At 36.8% G+C, this 17200-nt stretch overlaps 1 protein-coding gene across 1 annotated transcript in view; it reads left to right on the top strand.

Moving 5' to 3' along the window:
- LOC145283485 (cytosolic purine 5'-nucleotidase-like) overlaps nucleotides 1-17200 on the top strand; it is a 363668-nt gene that overhangs the window by 219973 nt on the left and 126495 nt on the right. The window contains exons 7-8 of the mRNA XM_080132307.1: nucleotides 2703-2760; nucleotides 4671-4764. Coding sequence (XP_079988433.1) covers nucleotides 2703-2760; nucleotides 4671-4764 — 152 coding nt within the window. The remainder of the gene's footprint in view (nucleotides 1-2702; nucleotides 2761-4670; nucleotides 4765-17200) is intronic.

The following is a 17200-nucleotide window of genomic DNA, read 5'->3' as shown; positions in this document are numbered from 1 at the left end:
TTAAGGCAGTTACAATTATTTTGACCATTGTTATTATAGTTGTGGTTATTTAGTATTTTATTGTTGTGTTTTTTAATTTTATTTTCTAGATTATTTGTGCAACTGTAGCTAAGCTTAATAGTGTTCTTATTAAAAATTTTATGTAGAATATTACTAGGGGGGAAGTGGTGATTAAGAAGCATGAAGAATTTTTTACCTAATTTAGTTTTTATCATATTATTATAGGGAGGGTTAAACCAGAGGACTTTGCGGGATCTGTTATTCCTATTTGTATTGTTGGGTTTATTAGGGTCCAAGTATGTAATATTAGGGTTGGAATATCCAGATTCCTTTAAAGCATTTTCAAAGAAGGGTTTGTGTAGGTTAAAAATGCTGGAGTTAGATGAGTTTGTGCTAAGCCTTTTTTCTATTGATTTAGGGATATGTTTAATAATGTGTTTGGGGTGGTTGGACATAGGGTGTATATATAGGGGGTATGTATTATTTTTAGTGTATGGTTCATAAGTATTATTAGGGAGGTTAAAGGTAACATCTAGAAAATTTACTGTTTTTAAGTTGGAAGTTACTTCAATCTTTAGATCCATATTCTTCAGTTCCCTGATAATGTTCTAATATATATATATATATATATATATATATGTATATATATATATATATGTATATGTATGTGTGATCACGCATGTGCTTTTCCCCCATTTACGTATGTGCATTTGCTGTACATATTTATGCGTGTGCTTATATTTGTGTGTTACTTATTAAAAATGTTTTTTTTTCTATTATTTAAGTTACTTACTTAAGCCTTCACCTATTTTATTTTATTTCACTAAAATAAACCTGTAACGTATAATTTCTACCTGCCCGGCTATTTATTTATATATATATTATATTTAATTATATATATATCATTACACTATCAAAATAAACCTGTAAAGTATAATTCATTAACTTATTTTTCCTTTTCTTTTTCTTTCCATTTTATAAACAATAAATATCTTTCAATCTCTCCCCGCCCGGCTAAATTACTTTAAACCCCATTTTCAACCCGTTCCTTCACCTATTTTATTTTATTTTATTAAAATAAACCTGTAACGTATTATTTCTACCTGCCCGGCTAATTTATTTATTATATTTAATTATATATATCATCACACTATTAAAATAAACCTGTAAAGTATAATTCATTAACTTATTTTTCCTTTTCTTTTTCTTTCCATTTTATAAACAATAAATATCTTTCAATCTCTCTCCGCCCGGCTAAATTACTTTAAACCCCATTCTCAACCCGTTCCTTCACCTATTTTATTTTATTTTATTAAAATAAACCTGTAACGTATTATTTCTACCTGCCCGGCTAATTTATTTATTATATTTAATTATATATATCACCACACTATTAAAATAAACCTGTAAAGTATAATTCATTAACTTATTTTTCCTTTTCTTTTTCTTTCCATTTTATAAACAATAAATATCTTTCAATCTCTCTCCGCCCGGCTAAATTACTTTAAACCCCATTTTCAACCCGTTCCTTCACCTATTTTATTTTATTTTATTAAAATAAACCTGTAACGTATTATTTCTACCTGCCCGGCTAATTTATTTATTATATTTAATTATATATATCATCACACTATTAAAATAAACCTGTAAAGTATAATTCATTAACTTATTTTTCCTTTTCTTTTTCTTTCCATTTTATAAACAATAAATATCTTTCAATCTCTCCCCGCCCGGCTAAATTACTTTAAACCCCATTTTCAACCCGTTCCTTCACTAACATTAACTTTCCAACCTGTTGCCATGGTGATCCTTTAAATTAACTGTTACTTATGCCGTTATCAACAAAAGTAGCGTCTTTTAAGTTTAAACTGTTAAAAAACACGTATATAAGAATTTACACATAATTAATATTTAATTATAAACCCCTCTCTTTTTTTAATACACTCCTACTACTTTAAACTCCAACGTCCTCTCCCCACCACTCCCCCTTCTTTTCTAACTCCCCTTTATCTACGATCTTTCCATTTTTATTTGACTTTATAACTTAGTCCATCTATGAATTCTGATGATGCGAGTTGGATTTTTCCTCTCTTTGAGGATTTTCCTCTAGTTGAAACAATTTGTAAACTCATTCTGGACTCACAGTAATAAATTTCCTATATATATATATATATATATATATATATATATATATATATAGTGCAATTTAGAAGTTATATTTTAATAAATTCTACACATTAAATTATTCTGTATTTCAGCAATAATGCATCAAATGTTGTCTTCTGAGTAGTCTATTATGTCTGGTTTATCAGTATAGACATGAAATTTTACATAATCCCAAAGAATATAATCTAAGGGGGTTAAATCGCATGTATACAGTTGACAGGTCCATTTCATGAAATTATTTATTCATCAAATGTTTCTCTCAGTAAAATCAATCATATCATTTGCAATTTGCACTCAAAAATAACCGATAGTTGTCAAATGTACAATTAAAAATAATAGTTGTCAATTTAAAGTTTGCTGCCTCTAAAAAAAAAAAAGGCACCCTATAGATAATTTTCATGTTTTTTGTTAATTATTTAAACATACAAAACAAGAATTTATGGGAAAAAGATTATTTATATTAATTCACACTTCCAATTCTATTGTTTCCAATATTGCGAAAAAGCCTTCTCCAAATTTTTCTTTCTTTTTTTCAGAGACTTACATGATGGCATGCTTGGTTGATTATTTCACTAACTGCGACGATTACCAAAAGTAAGTTCGCAACAAGATTTAATACTTTTTTGGAATTCAGTGCAGTTTCAATTATTATTTATTATTGGATGAATGAAATGAGGCAAGAAATATTTGGCTGCAGAAGCAGCAGTCAAACTCTTGGCTTCATATAGTAATGTAGTAGAACGAAACCCACTTCGAAATCTAGTGGGCAATATCCTTTTCTTCTTCCTGCTACCTCTTTCTCATAGAAGAGACGTTGCAAGCATATCTCTGCTTTATCATGATTTTCATGATTGAGCTTCACTTTATGGTTCTCCTCCTTCACTTCATGGCATTCACAGCAAACACTAGACTAGCTACAACTGCTCTCAGCAATTTCCCTTACTCTCTATCTGTGCCTAAAACTAAACAAAGATTCCATGAACAGTGCTCTTTTCTAAGAACTGCTCATCTGGAACACTACCGCAGAGCTGCTTTCCAGCTAACTATAATATGATCATTTTAAAGTCAGATGTAAACAAGTATCTGACAGCATAGATTCAGCACTCTCTCTCAATACTAGCGCACAAGTACATGCCAGTATATAAAACAAACGTTAAAATGATGTTATTTTTTTATGGAAATCATTCTAGACAAGACATGACCTTTATGGCTTCAACAGACAACTAAGATGTGGGTGTTAGCGTGAAGACGTTTTACCACAAGACTATTTTTAACATGAGAGACAAACAATCAGCTAATACAACATTGTTCAATTGTATCCTAAGAGAGAAGAAAGGCAATAATTCTGATATGTGGAGATATTAAAGGCATAGAAAACTTTGAGAAAGATAGCTAAAAAGAATTAGGGACAAGCACTGGAAGCTTCAATCAGTGAACGAGTCTGAAGGAAACCCTAAAAAGTCCACAAAGGGAAATAAATACTAGAGAATCTATTCTATACTAGACAGAACAATGTCAACCAATCAGAGTTTTTGTTTTCATTTTTCAATCGAGTGTCGGTTTTATTTCTGCTACACCAAATCTGATTATATCAAATTTCAAATCTTATAACTTAACAATAGTTTGCAAACACAGACAATTTGGATCGCATTTTTTCATGTGTTTCCATTTTGTTCGCTTCTTTTTCTTTGTTCAATATATGATCCGCGTTCGGTCAATAGCTATTGTGTGGCAAGATAGATTACATGCTGACAAGGCGATCTCCATTTGGTGATCAACTTGCATAGTTATCAAAAGTAAAAGGCTTTTTCAGTCAGATTTCTCATTGAGGTTTTTATGTTTCTGATTTTTTGAGATGAGGATTGCCTATTTGGATTATTCAAACTACTCTTCTTATCTTAAAGGTTGAGATGACTCAAACAGTGGATGATGATTGTCACCAACTAAGCAGACTTAGTATAGAATTCAATACAATATGAGAACCATTAATTAGAAATAATAGCTAAGGTCACCAATAAAATAAATATGATTTTATCTATTATTTATAATTAAGACTTGTTCATCTAATTACAATTAAGGTTGCACATCTGAAAACAATAAGTTTAAGGTTCTCAAAATTCATCGAAGGACCCATGGCATAATTGATAAATTACTTGGTAAAATTGTTGTAAATGATACACTTCCAGAGGTTGAAGGTTCAATCCTTATTGCAATCAAAGGATTCTATTCAGAATTTTCATGCAGATTCAACAGAAAGATTCCCATTTTCAGCAAGATACACTTGAAGGTCAAAGGTTACGTCATTGCATGAATATCACTCCGGATGAGAAGAGTAATCCGAAGAATTGCAATAATTTAAACTTCATTATTTTGTTATAAATTTATATTATTGTGGTGGCGGCGGCGGTGGTGGGATTTTTATTTCTTTTTCATTGCTCATCTAATTATTATAATGAACAGAAATCGCACTTCAATTTTTTTTTTTTTGATCTCTCTTTTTAAAGGAGTAAAACTGGTGTGAGACTTGGTGATCTTTCCATGTCTTTTACTTCCATCTACCAAGATGTCAGAGCTGCAGTCGATTGGATTCATATGGCTGTAAGTTTCTCATTAACTTATACATTATTTGTTTTGAATCTAAATTATTCTGTTTTGTTTGTTGATTTTTTTTAGTTTTCAAAGTTTGTTTTAAAGAAGATTCAAGAAACTGTTGCCAATCCTTACATCTCGGTTTACTTCCTTCAAGATTTGAGGCAAAGCCTGTGTTCACTTTGCCATCTTACATGGCAGTGAAACATGGGTATCAAAGAGCAACTTTGGCAGAAGTACTGTGCCATGATCGGGCGAATATGCAGCTTTAAACTGGAAGAAAGGATCCATTAAACTGTGTTTTATCAGTAGTTTTGTATTTGTGAAATTATGGATGCCTTATGCGCTTGGCACCTCAAGTATCCAGCAATGTACAGCATGCCACCTCTTACAATAATTCGATCACATCCATTGATAGGCCGTCGGGTTAGGAAGTGTGGTAGACAAGGAAGACGATTGTGTAAGAAATTATTTGACATAACTGATATCAACCCTTTCAATGGGCCTGCATGCAGGACGTTTTCTGGATTTACATCAGTCGTAGTCTTAGGAACTTGCACGTCCTGCGATGCAGGAGTCAAAGTATGCCATCGTTTTTGATCTGAATCCAAATTCCTCCAGCTGCTGTCCATTGTGATCAAATTTTTCTCAATTGTCCACGTTCAGTTCATTTTTGGTCTTCCTCATTTGTCATCAGAAGTTCATGGAAGTATTTGGTTAGCAATTCTCTCTGGGGCCAATCTTAAGGTATGTCCAAACCAGCCTAGATGTCATTTACTGATTATTAATGATACTACTTGTTGGTTAGTGTGGCCTCTAACTTCTTGGTTGGTAGTTCGATTGTACAGTGCATATGAAATGACAAACTTTTAACTTGCATCATTCTATAGTTGATTCCACGATGAATCAGGTACTCATAGGAAGGACTACACGAAAGTTGGCAACATCTCTAATCTTACAGACCTGACAGATTTTAATATTACATGGTGACTCATCAGTTTGCATCAGTATCCACTTTAGCATCGACATTAATTCAATAACATACGTCCAAATCTCATCATCATCATTTTATTCAGTATAATATTCGTTTTCACATGCTGGCGTTAAGATGCTTTTAGAAATTGGCCTTCAAACTAGACTACCTCTGGTCAGCTCTCTTGCTTTCTGTAGTCCAGCTCAATCACCTCCTCCCATGCCTTCATATATGGGCCGATTCTGCAACCTTAATTGTTCCACATCTACTAACACCAATCTAATCCATTCTATCAATGAAACAGAAAACTGCTTGGATATTCCAATAAATGAGTACTTCTTGTTAAAGTTTGATGATCTGGTCCAGAGGCCAAATGTTATAGACAATGTTTGTAGATAAAGAGACTACATTTAATGTTATATATTTGCTGCGTCCGGTTGTCTAATATGTTTTTCAGTCAATAAAAAAATTAACTTTTGTCATTGTCCTGATTTGGTAACAAAATGAAACACACACAGCTCGTTATAAAATATTTTGTTTATTTAAAATAACCTTTTTGATTTCAGAATGACAGTTATGACATTAATGAGCCCACGTGTGGCAGGGGTTGCTGTGTGTTTTTTTTTTTGCGGTCAAGAAATCATTGTGTTGCTTAGCGTCCACATTATGGTCGCTCTCTCTCTCTCCTATTCTTTGTCTGCCCTTCTATTTTATTGGCACCGATAACGTCAAAAATTCCATCACACATTGTCTTTAAATGTCGGTCTCTCTGATCTAATCTCCAGAGATTCTATGTTCCCCATTTTGACTTCTTTGACATCATTCTCAGGCACCTGGATTTTCCAATATTAGGTTATCATGCCATCATTAGCATGGCTGTCTCTCGTCAGTGAGGATGGTAGGAATGTTCTGCTTTTTGTTGTATGCTTTCATGGGTGTAGAGGTGTTTCATAAACAAAACATATACCATTTCTTAAAGGTAGTTTTCCAAAAGTGCATGTGCTAGAGGTTTTTAGCCCTCACATAGTCTGTCCTTTTCTCTAGTTGTCAGTAAGACTTCTTAGTTCTTATGTAAGCCCAAAAACAAAGAAACACCTGTGTGGCCAAAATTGCAATTGTTTACAATGTCAGTTGTTCATTGAAAAACATTTCTCTTTATACGTAAAAGCAATATGTCACAATATATTGATTTCAAATGCAGAATGCATCTGTGGGGTGATTTTAACGAAAATTTCACCCTCTTCTAACCTCAAATTAGAATTTCAAAAGCACTTCATAAATTTAAATAAAACTTAATGTAACTTTCAGCATATTATCAAAATGCATTCTTAAAAAAAAATCATGTTTCAAAGTAACCAAAATATTTTGTGATAATTTTAGTAAATGACTTAATTCAATGAATGTATGCAACCCTCATGATAACACAAATTGCTTTAAGGGGATCCTCAGGTTGACATTCAAAGATATGAATTTGTATTATTTAGATTATTCAGACTTCTGCAATATAATTGTGAATTACTTAACATTTATATCTGGTTATGGCTGATGGAACAAGAGCATGCTACCCCCATGGATTAAAAGTATGTAAAGAATTTTAAACAGAATCCTTTGTTTAATCCAGAAGTGTTTAATTAGAAGTCTTAAGTAATACCCAGGCATGGCTGACGGACCAAGAGCATGCTATGCCGTGGATTTGATAAAGGTTTTCGTTTGAAAATCTGTACAGATTCTCAAGTTCAAAAGAAACATTCCTGAAGAATGTTGGAGATTACATTGGCCAAAATATTGTAAGAATAACATGCAAGATGTGAACTGAACCTGCTTCCTCAACTGTTCTACATTTACTAACACAAGAACTTTCATCAATCCTTTCAACATGGCCATACCATTAATTTTTCTTTGAAATCATCAGATCTAAGCCTGTCTTTAACACCCGCACTACACGTGTTACAGTTAAATATCCGGATGCTATAATTGTCGTTCTATGTTTTAATGTCATGATTTTTCAATGTCATAAAGATTGAAACTATAATTGATTTCCAAGAGAACTGTTGTAGACCCATGCTAGGCGTTACAAATGAAAAAAAAACCACAAGTAGTGTAAAGTGTATAAAATATATGTATTTATCATAAAGAATACAGGAGCCACTAAAGTGGTATGAGAGGAACATGTCTGTAGCATTTTTTTTTTTTTTTTTTTTTTTTTTATTCAATTTTCACCCCAAACAAGGCACAGTGCCACTTTGAAGCAGGGGGCTACTATTAGGGAATTAATTAGCGGGGTCATTATGAAGGGAGAAGAGTAGAAAGATGTTTGTTAACATTACACTTGAACTTCTGCATATCATTGCAGTTGGGAAAGCAGAATCCCGGAAGGGAGTTCCAAAGACCCGCAGTTCTGGGGAAGAAACTATTGGAGTAAAAGGCTTTCTTGCACCTAGGGATCTCCACTGTAAAGGGATGAGACTTAGTAGCTTGTCGGGTTTGTCGGGGGTAGTTACGTCGGGGAGGTACAAGTGTTTGCAGTTCGTCAGAGCATTCACCATTAAAGTATTTGTAGAACAGGCAGAGGGATGCAACATCTCGTCGATGGGACAGAGGTTGAAGCCCAGATGACAGTTCAGGACCTATCAGGTTTGCGACTCTTTTTTGAACCCTGTCCAGGAGTGAGAGACAAGCAGCAGATGCACCAGCCCAGATGTGACAACAGTACTCCATACATGGGCGAATGGTTGCCTTATAGAGGTATAGGATACTGGCAGGCGTAAGTAGTTTTCTAGCACAGTAGAGGGAGCCAACCTTCCTTGCAGCAGCCTTGGCAATGCTCTCAATGTATCTATTCCAGTTCATATTCCCTGTAAACGTTAGGCCGAGGAGTTTAAAAGAAGTACTTTCAGGCAATGTGTTCTTGGCCATTGCTATTGGTGGTAGAGAAGGTTTCTTGTAGTTATTGAAGGAAACAAGCTTAGTCTTAGCAGCATTGAATGAGACCAACCATTTTTGTCCCCATTCCACTACGGATTGGAGGTCATCCTCTAGTGTTTCTGCCATTTTCTTGGATATGTGTTCATTTGTTTTCCCCTCATATCTGTTATAGAGAGTGGTGTCATCGGCAAATATACCCATCTCCGAAACAATATTATCAGGGAGGTCGTTTATGAATATCAGGAACAATAGAGGTCCAAGGATAGACCCCTGAGGCACTCCCGCATTTATGTCATATTGTTTGGATGTACGTCCGTCGAGGACAACTTTGATTTTTCTATTACTTAAGAAGGATTTAATTACGTTATGAATTCTTCCAGTGATTCCATATGATCTAATTTTCCTTAGAAGACCATCGTGCCATACCCTGTCAAAAGCCTTAGATATATCAAGGGCCACCGCTCTACCCTCCCCTGTTTTATCCAATGAACGGTATATACGTTCAGAAACTACAGTTAAGATATCTGCTGTTGAACGGGCTTGCCTGAATCCATATTGTTTGTCAGTCAAGAGTTTAGCAGCTGTTAGGTGCTGGACTAGGGCTTTATTAACTAAGGACTCAAATATTTTGGCGAAAAGCGGGAGGAGGCTAATGGGGCGATAATTTAGTGGGTCAGTTCTTTCACCAGAATTCTTGAAGACTGGTACCACAGAGGCGGTTTTCCAGCAGTCGGGAAAACAAGATTCGTTAAGGCATTTATTGTAAAGTTTGGACAGAACTGGAGCAACCTCGGCAGAGCATTTTTTTAATAGCACAGCCGGGATGAGATCTGGTCCACATGCTTTAGAGGTGTCTAGGTTTTTTATAATAGCATGTACCTGAGAAGGGGTGATTTTCAAGTCGTCAAGTGTGGTGTCTGTTCGCAGAGGAAAATCAGGGAGTGAGTGGTGTACCGAGTTCAGTGTGGAGTTTGAGGCAAACCGACTGGCAAGCAGATTAGCCTTGTCAGTTGCCGTGCAAGCAACCTCATGATTGTTTGTTAGTGGGGGAATAATTGACTGTCCATTATTAACTACGCTGTTGTAGATTTTCCAAAAATCCCGGGTTCCTAATTTCTGTGCTTCGATGCGCTTTCTGGTGGTTTCAGAGTAATCTGACTTAGCTGTGTCTATCACTCTCTTACAATTATTTCTAGCTTCTATAAACTTCTGTTTATTTGAGCTGGACTTATGTCGGTTGAATCTGCGGAACGCATGTTGCCTTTGACAAATGGCAGCTGCACAAGCAGAAGTAAACCATTGGGGGGAGTGGGGCTTGCTATAGTATTTCCGTGCGGGAACATGTGCTTCAATAGCAGTTTTGAACCATTCAGTTGTCTCATTTGCACACTGTTCCGCTGGAAGAGTAAAGATATTTTGCCATGGGGCATCTCTGATGAGCTCCCTGATGGCTTCCCAATCAGCCTTTTTGTAATACCTCGTTGTTTTGAGTAGTGGGTCTTCAGTTTTAGGGCGAGAATTTAGGCTGATTTCTACCATTATCACAGCGTGATCAGCATTCCCGAGTGGGCTATGGGCATTTGTTGTACAGTCATTGGGAACTGTTGTCAGAAAGAGATCTAGAAGTGAGGCATGTTGATCGTGCTGGTCTGGGAAACGTGTCGGAAATGTAACCATCTGAGATAGGGAATGAGATATAGAGAAGCTATATGTGGCGCTACCAGCTACGTCTGTGTGATTTGAGAATCCTAGCCAGTTACTGTGGTGGACATTGAAGTCACCAAATACATGTATTTGTGCGCTAGTATCGAGGGAGAGTGCTATATCTATGCTGTCTGAGACTTTGTTTATTAGGGTACAGTCTTGGTTTGAGGGAGAGCGGTAGAGAAAATATAAGTAGCTAATATTGTGTTGCATATTTAGTCTGAAGCACATAAAGGCCTGGCCCTCTGATTCTAGTTTTATTTCTCTAGTTAGGGGGAGGGTGTTTCGAATATAGACTCCAAGTCCATGCATATGTCTGTCCGAGTCCTTACGGTAGAGTGGGAGATAACCAGGCATGTTAAAGTGGTTAGAGGGTATGGAGGAGTGAAGGTTAGTTTCACTTAATGCTAAGATATCCGGGGTGTTTACAAGGAGAAATGACTCAACATCATCTAAGTTAGTTCTAAGCCCGCGGATATTAGTAAATGCAAGCCTCAAGGGAGGAGGCAGGTTGGTTTTCTTTGAGTTTGGTCCTGGTTTAAACGTAACTTTTGCTTGAGCTGTCATTTCATTTTATTTTATTTAAAAGTTTCAGTTAGGGTGGATGAGTGAGGGGGTGCTGGACAAGTAGTTGTGCAGAATACCAGACATGCAATACAAGTAGACCATCAGCTGTCCTCACCCACAGGATTGTGGCCTCGGGAAAGCCCACCGGGGATGAGTGCAGGGTCCCTTTCCATGCGCGACATGGCACTACAAACATCCCGATATTTTACAACTGTTGATGGAGCAGCCGCTCTAAGCGCTACCAAAGAGTTAGGGCTCCTGTACTATCAGTCGGAAACAGCAGCCAGGAACTGTCAATCCGGTACCCTCAATCCATTAGGCAAAGCCAGCCCAGTCCAACTGCACTGACATATATGGCACTGAAGCACCCCACTGTGTCCAGTTTAGGGGGATGGGATGTGGCAGGAGTGGGGAAAAGCGGCGTTCATTACCCTAGTCAGGAAACAAGGTCAACCACTGGGTGATTCAAGCGAGTCCCTGTGATAGTACCTCTACGCCTGGCCAATAGGCAAAGAAGGAGTATGAAAGCCGAGCGATAGACAGAGTCTATCTCCTCCTTAAGCAGTTTAGGTTTGCCAACCGGTGATTTGTTTGAGTCACCAGCTCTAGGAAGGTTGTCGTCCAGGACTGAAGAGGCCTCCCTCCCCTAGGTTTAGTTTCAGAGTTTTCCTTCTCCTAGACGGATGGCCTGGGAAGACCTACGGGTCCATCAGCTCCGAGGGGGTTCGCCCCGCGCCTGGGTCCTAATCCAGGTATTTCTGCGACCCCGCATGGGTAGTTAATATTTATTGGTTATTTAGGTTAATATCTCCTGGAAAATCGGGCATTTAGGTTAGCTTCTACAGAAGATTTTCACTCCTCGAGTGTGGTTTAAAAAGGGCATTATTATGCTGTCCATTTTCATTTATACTGAGAGAGGGCATACGTAAAAATTCATGCAGTGGAAGCAGTTAAATTTGCTACAGTATTGGATCGAGAGAGTCGAGTTGATGTATGGTTAGATATAGTTTTGTAAGTTTAGCAATGTATGGTTAGATATGGTTTAGTAGGTTTAGGAATGTATGGTTAGATATGGTTTAGTAGGTTTAGGAATTAGGATAAAGTGCTAGAGTATGATCTACTTTCTATTAGAAATTCTGATTTGGTGCCCAAACCGGACATTTAGTAAGACTGAAAGATTAGATATGTTCAGTATAGAGACAAGAGAACATTTGAAATGGAGTACAGTTATACCTGATAGATATAGGTTATTGCATATTCTGTAAGTATAGTAAAAGTATAGATGGATGGATAAGTAGTATTGTATACGAATGCATGGAATTTTAGACAATTTGAATAAGTTGCCTTTGGACTACAACTAAGGAGAATGACTTCGCCTTTCTCTTAATATCCGGAAGTTTTTATTTCAATGAGTACCGGTTTAGTTTGTGTAATAATTATTGCAATACTATCTCTTAATAAAGAGATATTAACGGTTACTGTTCATTATAGATTACTTTAAGTCAATGTATTGGACTAAGGCTAGTAAGTATTTACTTAGAAGCTTGGTTATGGGTTGGGAGTTATAATCGGGAGCATGCCTAGGAAATTTTAGGTGTTAATGGGTATCGATTTGCGAGTTTGTTAAGGTCAAGGGCGGAGAGCAAGGACCCATCTAAGTTACGTGAGACGGATTTGTTTAGTGTCAACTTAGGAAGTAGAGCAGATTTGATTTGTTAGTGATCAGGAGAAAGAGAATTTAAGTAAAAAATAATAAGGTTTGTCATGCAAAACAGACAAGGCAGTCATCTTGGAGGTAAAGTATCTATAGGAGGTACTTGCTTAGTATACAAGCAGCAGTATTTTGTAGTTTGGAGAGGAATTTTAGGTACAATAGTTTCATGACTTATTGCAAAAGTCCGTAGTCAAGGTGAGGGACGATGTACTTCTAATATTGAAACTGGGTTTTTCTAATTTTAAAAGTAGTTGACTAGAGTGTTATTAGGTGTTCTACTTTGCTTAGGGATAGAATAAAGATTTAAGGTAATATTCAGGGTGATATAAGCAGTTTCATGAGGATTGGATATATGATCATTGGATGTTGAACTGCTCAGGAGGATTCTTGTATCAATTAAGAAGGATGTCTTGGTGATATAAGATTTGAGAAATTAAGAGTCTGGGGATACAGAGAGCTTTGAGCCGATGAGGATTCAGTATAGGCGATTGTATATAGGTAACAAAGGTGGTTTAGTTTAGTACGCACGTATTGTACATATTAAGTATACTGCTTCAGTTCAATCCTCTAACGCAAAGGAAAATCCGTTTGCATTTCGGTTTGCAATTTTGTCAAGTGGGGAAATTTAAAAACAGCTTATCTAATTGTTGATGATATCAGTTTATAGACAATAGTATAGACTGATAAATTGTTGTGTAAGGCATAAGAGCCCCTCATCTTCAGATGAGATGATGGATCACGAGCATAAGTTCGGAGCAGGGATCCGGAAAGGAAATGGATGTGTACAAGCAAGGGGGGGTCACTGATGTTTATAACTTTTTATTTTTTTATCTTAAAAAAAAAAAAAAAAAAAAAAAAAAAAAAAAAAAAATTTTTAATTTTTTTTTTTTCGATGGCTGATTATATTAAGTATCGTACTTAAATAAAGTTTTCATGTCCTCTAAATAACTTAGCATAATTTCTTTTTTTACCGAGTTTGTCTTTACTATAGCATTGACTTATTAATTAAGTGACATGGCATTGTAAGCGGCGAAATAGTCTATTTAAGTGAAGAAAAGTTAACGGTTACAATATGCCTGAAAATGGAAAGAATATTAGCTTTAAATTATATGCGAACAGTTAGGAATTTTTACTTAGCTTTGGTTTTTTTTTTCTTGGATACTCGAGGCTAAAAAGCATGGTGGTCGTTTGTTTCACTTGGCCTCATACTGTCAAATGGCACTTGTGGTACCAAGATGCTATCTAATTAGGGAGACGGTGTGGGCTGATTTAGAGGGAGGGGGGTCACTTAGTGAAAAGTGTTCCAGTTGGCGGCGCGACATAATTCTTTACATGTGTATCGTTTTTAGGGGTATTAATGTTAACAATTGAATACGCGTTTCAAACAAATATGATGGAAATAAAATATTAATAGATATAACGTAAAAGTAATGGCATAAGTAACGTACAAGGTGAAAAGCGGAAAAAACTGAAAAGGAAATGTGCAGTTGAAAAGTACAGCTTTAGGAAATAATTTAAATAATAAACTTACGGTGCGTAAGGATTCGTTGAAATAAGTTTTAACCGTCGTGAAGGAAAACCAACAATAAATTGAGAATCATAGAGTTTTAGGTTTAATTCAATAAATCTAATTATTTATAGGTTTTTTTTTTAATATATGCAATAATTGAACATGCAATAAGTCTAGATTTATAACACGGTGGAAATGATATTTAAATAAGGTTTTCATGTCCTCTAAATAACTTAGCATAATTTCTTTTTTTACCGAGTTTGTCTTTACTATAGCATTGACTTATTAATTAAGTGACATGGCATTGTAAGCGGCGAAATAGTCTATTTAAGTGAAGAAAAGTTAACGGTTACAATATGCCTGAAAATGGAAAGAATATTAGCTTTAAATTATATGCGAACAGTTAGGAATTTTTACTTAGCTTTGGTTTTTTTTTTCTTGGATACTCGAGGCTAAAAAGCATGGTGGTCGTTTGTTTCACTTGGCCTCATACGGTCAAATGGCACTTGTGGTACCAAGATGCTATCTAATTAGGGAGACGGTGTGGGCTGATTTAGAGGGAGGGGGGTCACTTAGTGAAAAGTGTTCCAGTTGGCGGCGCGACATAATTCTTTACATGTGTATCGTTTTTAGGGGTATTAATGTTAACAATTGAATACGCGTTTCAAACAAATATGATGGAAATAAAATATTAATAGATATAACGTAAAAGTAATGGCATAAGTAACGTACAAGGTGAAAAGCGGAAAAAACTGAAAAGGAAATGTGCAGTTGAAAAGTACAGCTTTGCAGTTAATGCAGTTAATCATGGTATGAATGCCTCCATTTAGTCTCTGAAACCAGTGGTATTCATAGGACTGGTCAATTCCACTTAGTTTTCAAATAGGGGTTGGTCTGTATCAGGTCGGTCATTTTCCTTTTCCTGGAGGACCGACATTGTCTGGCTGCTTTTTGTATTACCAAGTCGAACATGTCATACGAGGGGTGTGCAATAAGTAATGCCCCTGACCCACTTCCAGTTGTCTGATCTAGCTGAAATTTTGCATGTGCAATGATTTATATCTCTACGGGTTATGTGGCAAATTATAGCTCTGAACTAATTGTGGTTTCTGTTTTACATGTGTTTGAACTGAGTCAGGTGTGAAATGGAGCCTGTTGAATGTCAAGCAGTGATCCAGTTTTTGTATTTCAAAGGATACACACCACAGGAGACTTTTGATGAAATGAAAGAAACTGGTGGTGATAATGCCCGATCATATGACCTTGTAAAATGCTGGCATCGTGAATTCAAACATGGCCGGAAGTCTGTGGAAACAGCTCCCAGATCTGGTCACTCCCACTTCTGCCATTGATGAGGCATCTGTCCGTAAAGTTGAGGCTGCCATTTTGGAAGATTGGTACATTACTATTCGCCAAATAGCCCAAGATGTCAAGATTAGTACAGGGTCTGTGGAAACTATCATTCATGACCATTTGCATATGCATAAGGTGTCTGCCAGATGGATTCCCAGGTTGCTCACACCATTCCAGAAGTGAGAACGCGTTGAGTGTTCGAGGATGAATTTGGAGATGTGACAAGAAGATGAGTCAAAGTGTTTCAAAAGACTGATTACAGAGAATGAAACCTGGGTCCCTCACTATGATCAAGAGACCAAAGCCCAGTCAATGCAGTGGAAGCACTTGGACTCACCACCTCCAAAGAAGGCAAGGGTGCAGCTCTCCGCTGGCAAGGTTATACTCACAGTCTTCTCGGACCAGGACGGAGTAGTGATGATAGATTTCCTGGCAAAGGGTAACACAATTACATGAGCCTATTATGCTTCACTTTTGAGGAAATTAAGGGAAGCTATCAAAATCAAGAGGTGGGGCAAAATCATTAAGGTATCCTCCTCCTGCAAAACAACGCTCCAGTCCACAACTCGCATGTCGCCAGATCAGAAGCATGGGCATGTGGTTATGAAATCCTCCCCCATCCTCCCTACGCTCCTGACCTTGCACCCTCTAACTTTCGCCTCCTCCCAGCCATGAAGTTGTTTTTTAAAGGAAAGCGTTTTCCAGATGATGCAGCCTTGGTTTCTGAAGTCACATCTTGGTTGGAAGACCAACCTGGGGTGTTCTACAAAAACGGTCTCCAGAACTGCACCAAACGATGGGAGAAATGCATAACTCTGGGTGGTTCCTATGTAGAGAAAGACTAATAACTGTGCCCAGTTTTGTTGCTCTACTTCTATGGGAAGTGGGTCAGGCACATTACTTATTGCACACCCTTCATATATCTAGTCCATTACTTCTTGTTCAGCAGGTGGTTGTCTTTCGTCATCAGTTTCTGAATTTGGTTTAAGTGTTTCTTGTATGTAAATCTTGGACCTTTGATAATGTAGACCATCCGCCCAATCTTTTTCTGGATCTTTCCTAGTTCCCACATCTATTATTTTTGTGTACCTGGAAAAATACCTTTTCACCAGGTAAATACCTCTTTTTAGGAACTATAGTATTTGGCGATTTCACTTGTTTTGGTAAAAGTTTCTTGAAGACTAACCTAATTTTCCTCATGAACATTAATTCTGCCAGCAATATCTTTGATGGAGTCCTTTCATTTAGCGTAATTCAGTAAACTTGTAAAAACTGCTGTAACGCCTTTTCTGACCCGACGTTTCTTTAGCCTTCTTCAGGGCTCTTTTCAACATGTCTACAAACCTCTCTGTCTGACCGTTCGATCGGGGATGATAAGTTGGTGCTGTTATGTGATTAACTTGGAAATCCTCGCAGAAGCTTTTAAAATCTGTTGATGTGTGCCATATTCTGACAACCACACCCAACCTAGCAAACAATTTGTGAAGAGCATTGATTGTAAAATCTGTCGTTGGACTTTTACAGCGAAATACCTCAGGCCATTTTAAAAAACTGTCTACCACTATTAAATAATAGTTTCCATCCAGTGGGCTTGCATAATCTATGTGTATTCTTTGCTGGGTGGTCCACTTAAGGCCATGGGCTAAATTGTATTGGGGTGCTTTTGTAGCCAATGCGTATCCCTTACACCACTTTACCG

Source organism: Euprymna scolopes, chromosome 8 (genome assembly GCF_053919585.1).
Source record: "Euprymna scolopes isolate OS-2025 chromosome 8, ASM5391958v1, whole genome shotgun sequence".
In the NCBI taxonomy this organism is placed as follows: Eukaryota; Metazoa; Mollusca; class Cephalopoda; order Sepiida; family Sepiolidae; genus Euprymna; species Euprymna scolopes.
The sequence above is the reverse complement of the archived record's forward strand: the minus strand, read 5'-3'. Positions and strand labels throughout refer to the sequence as shown.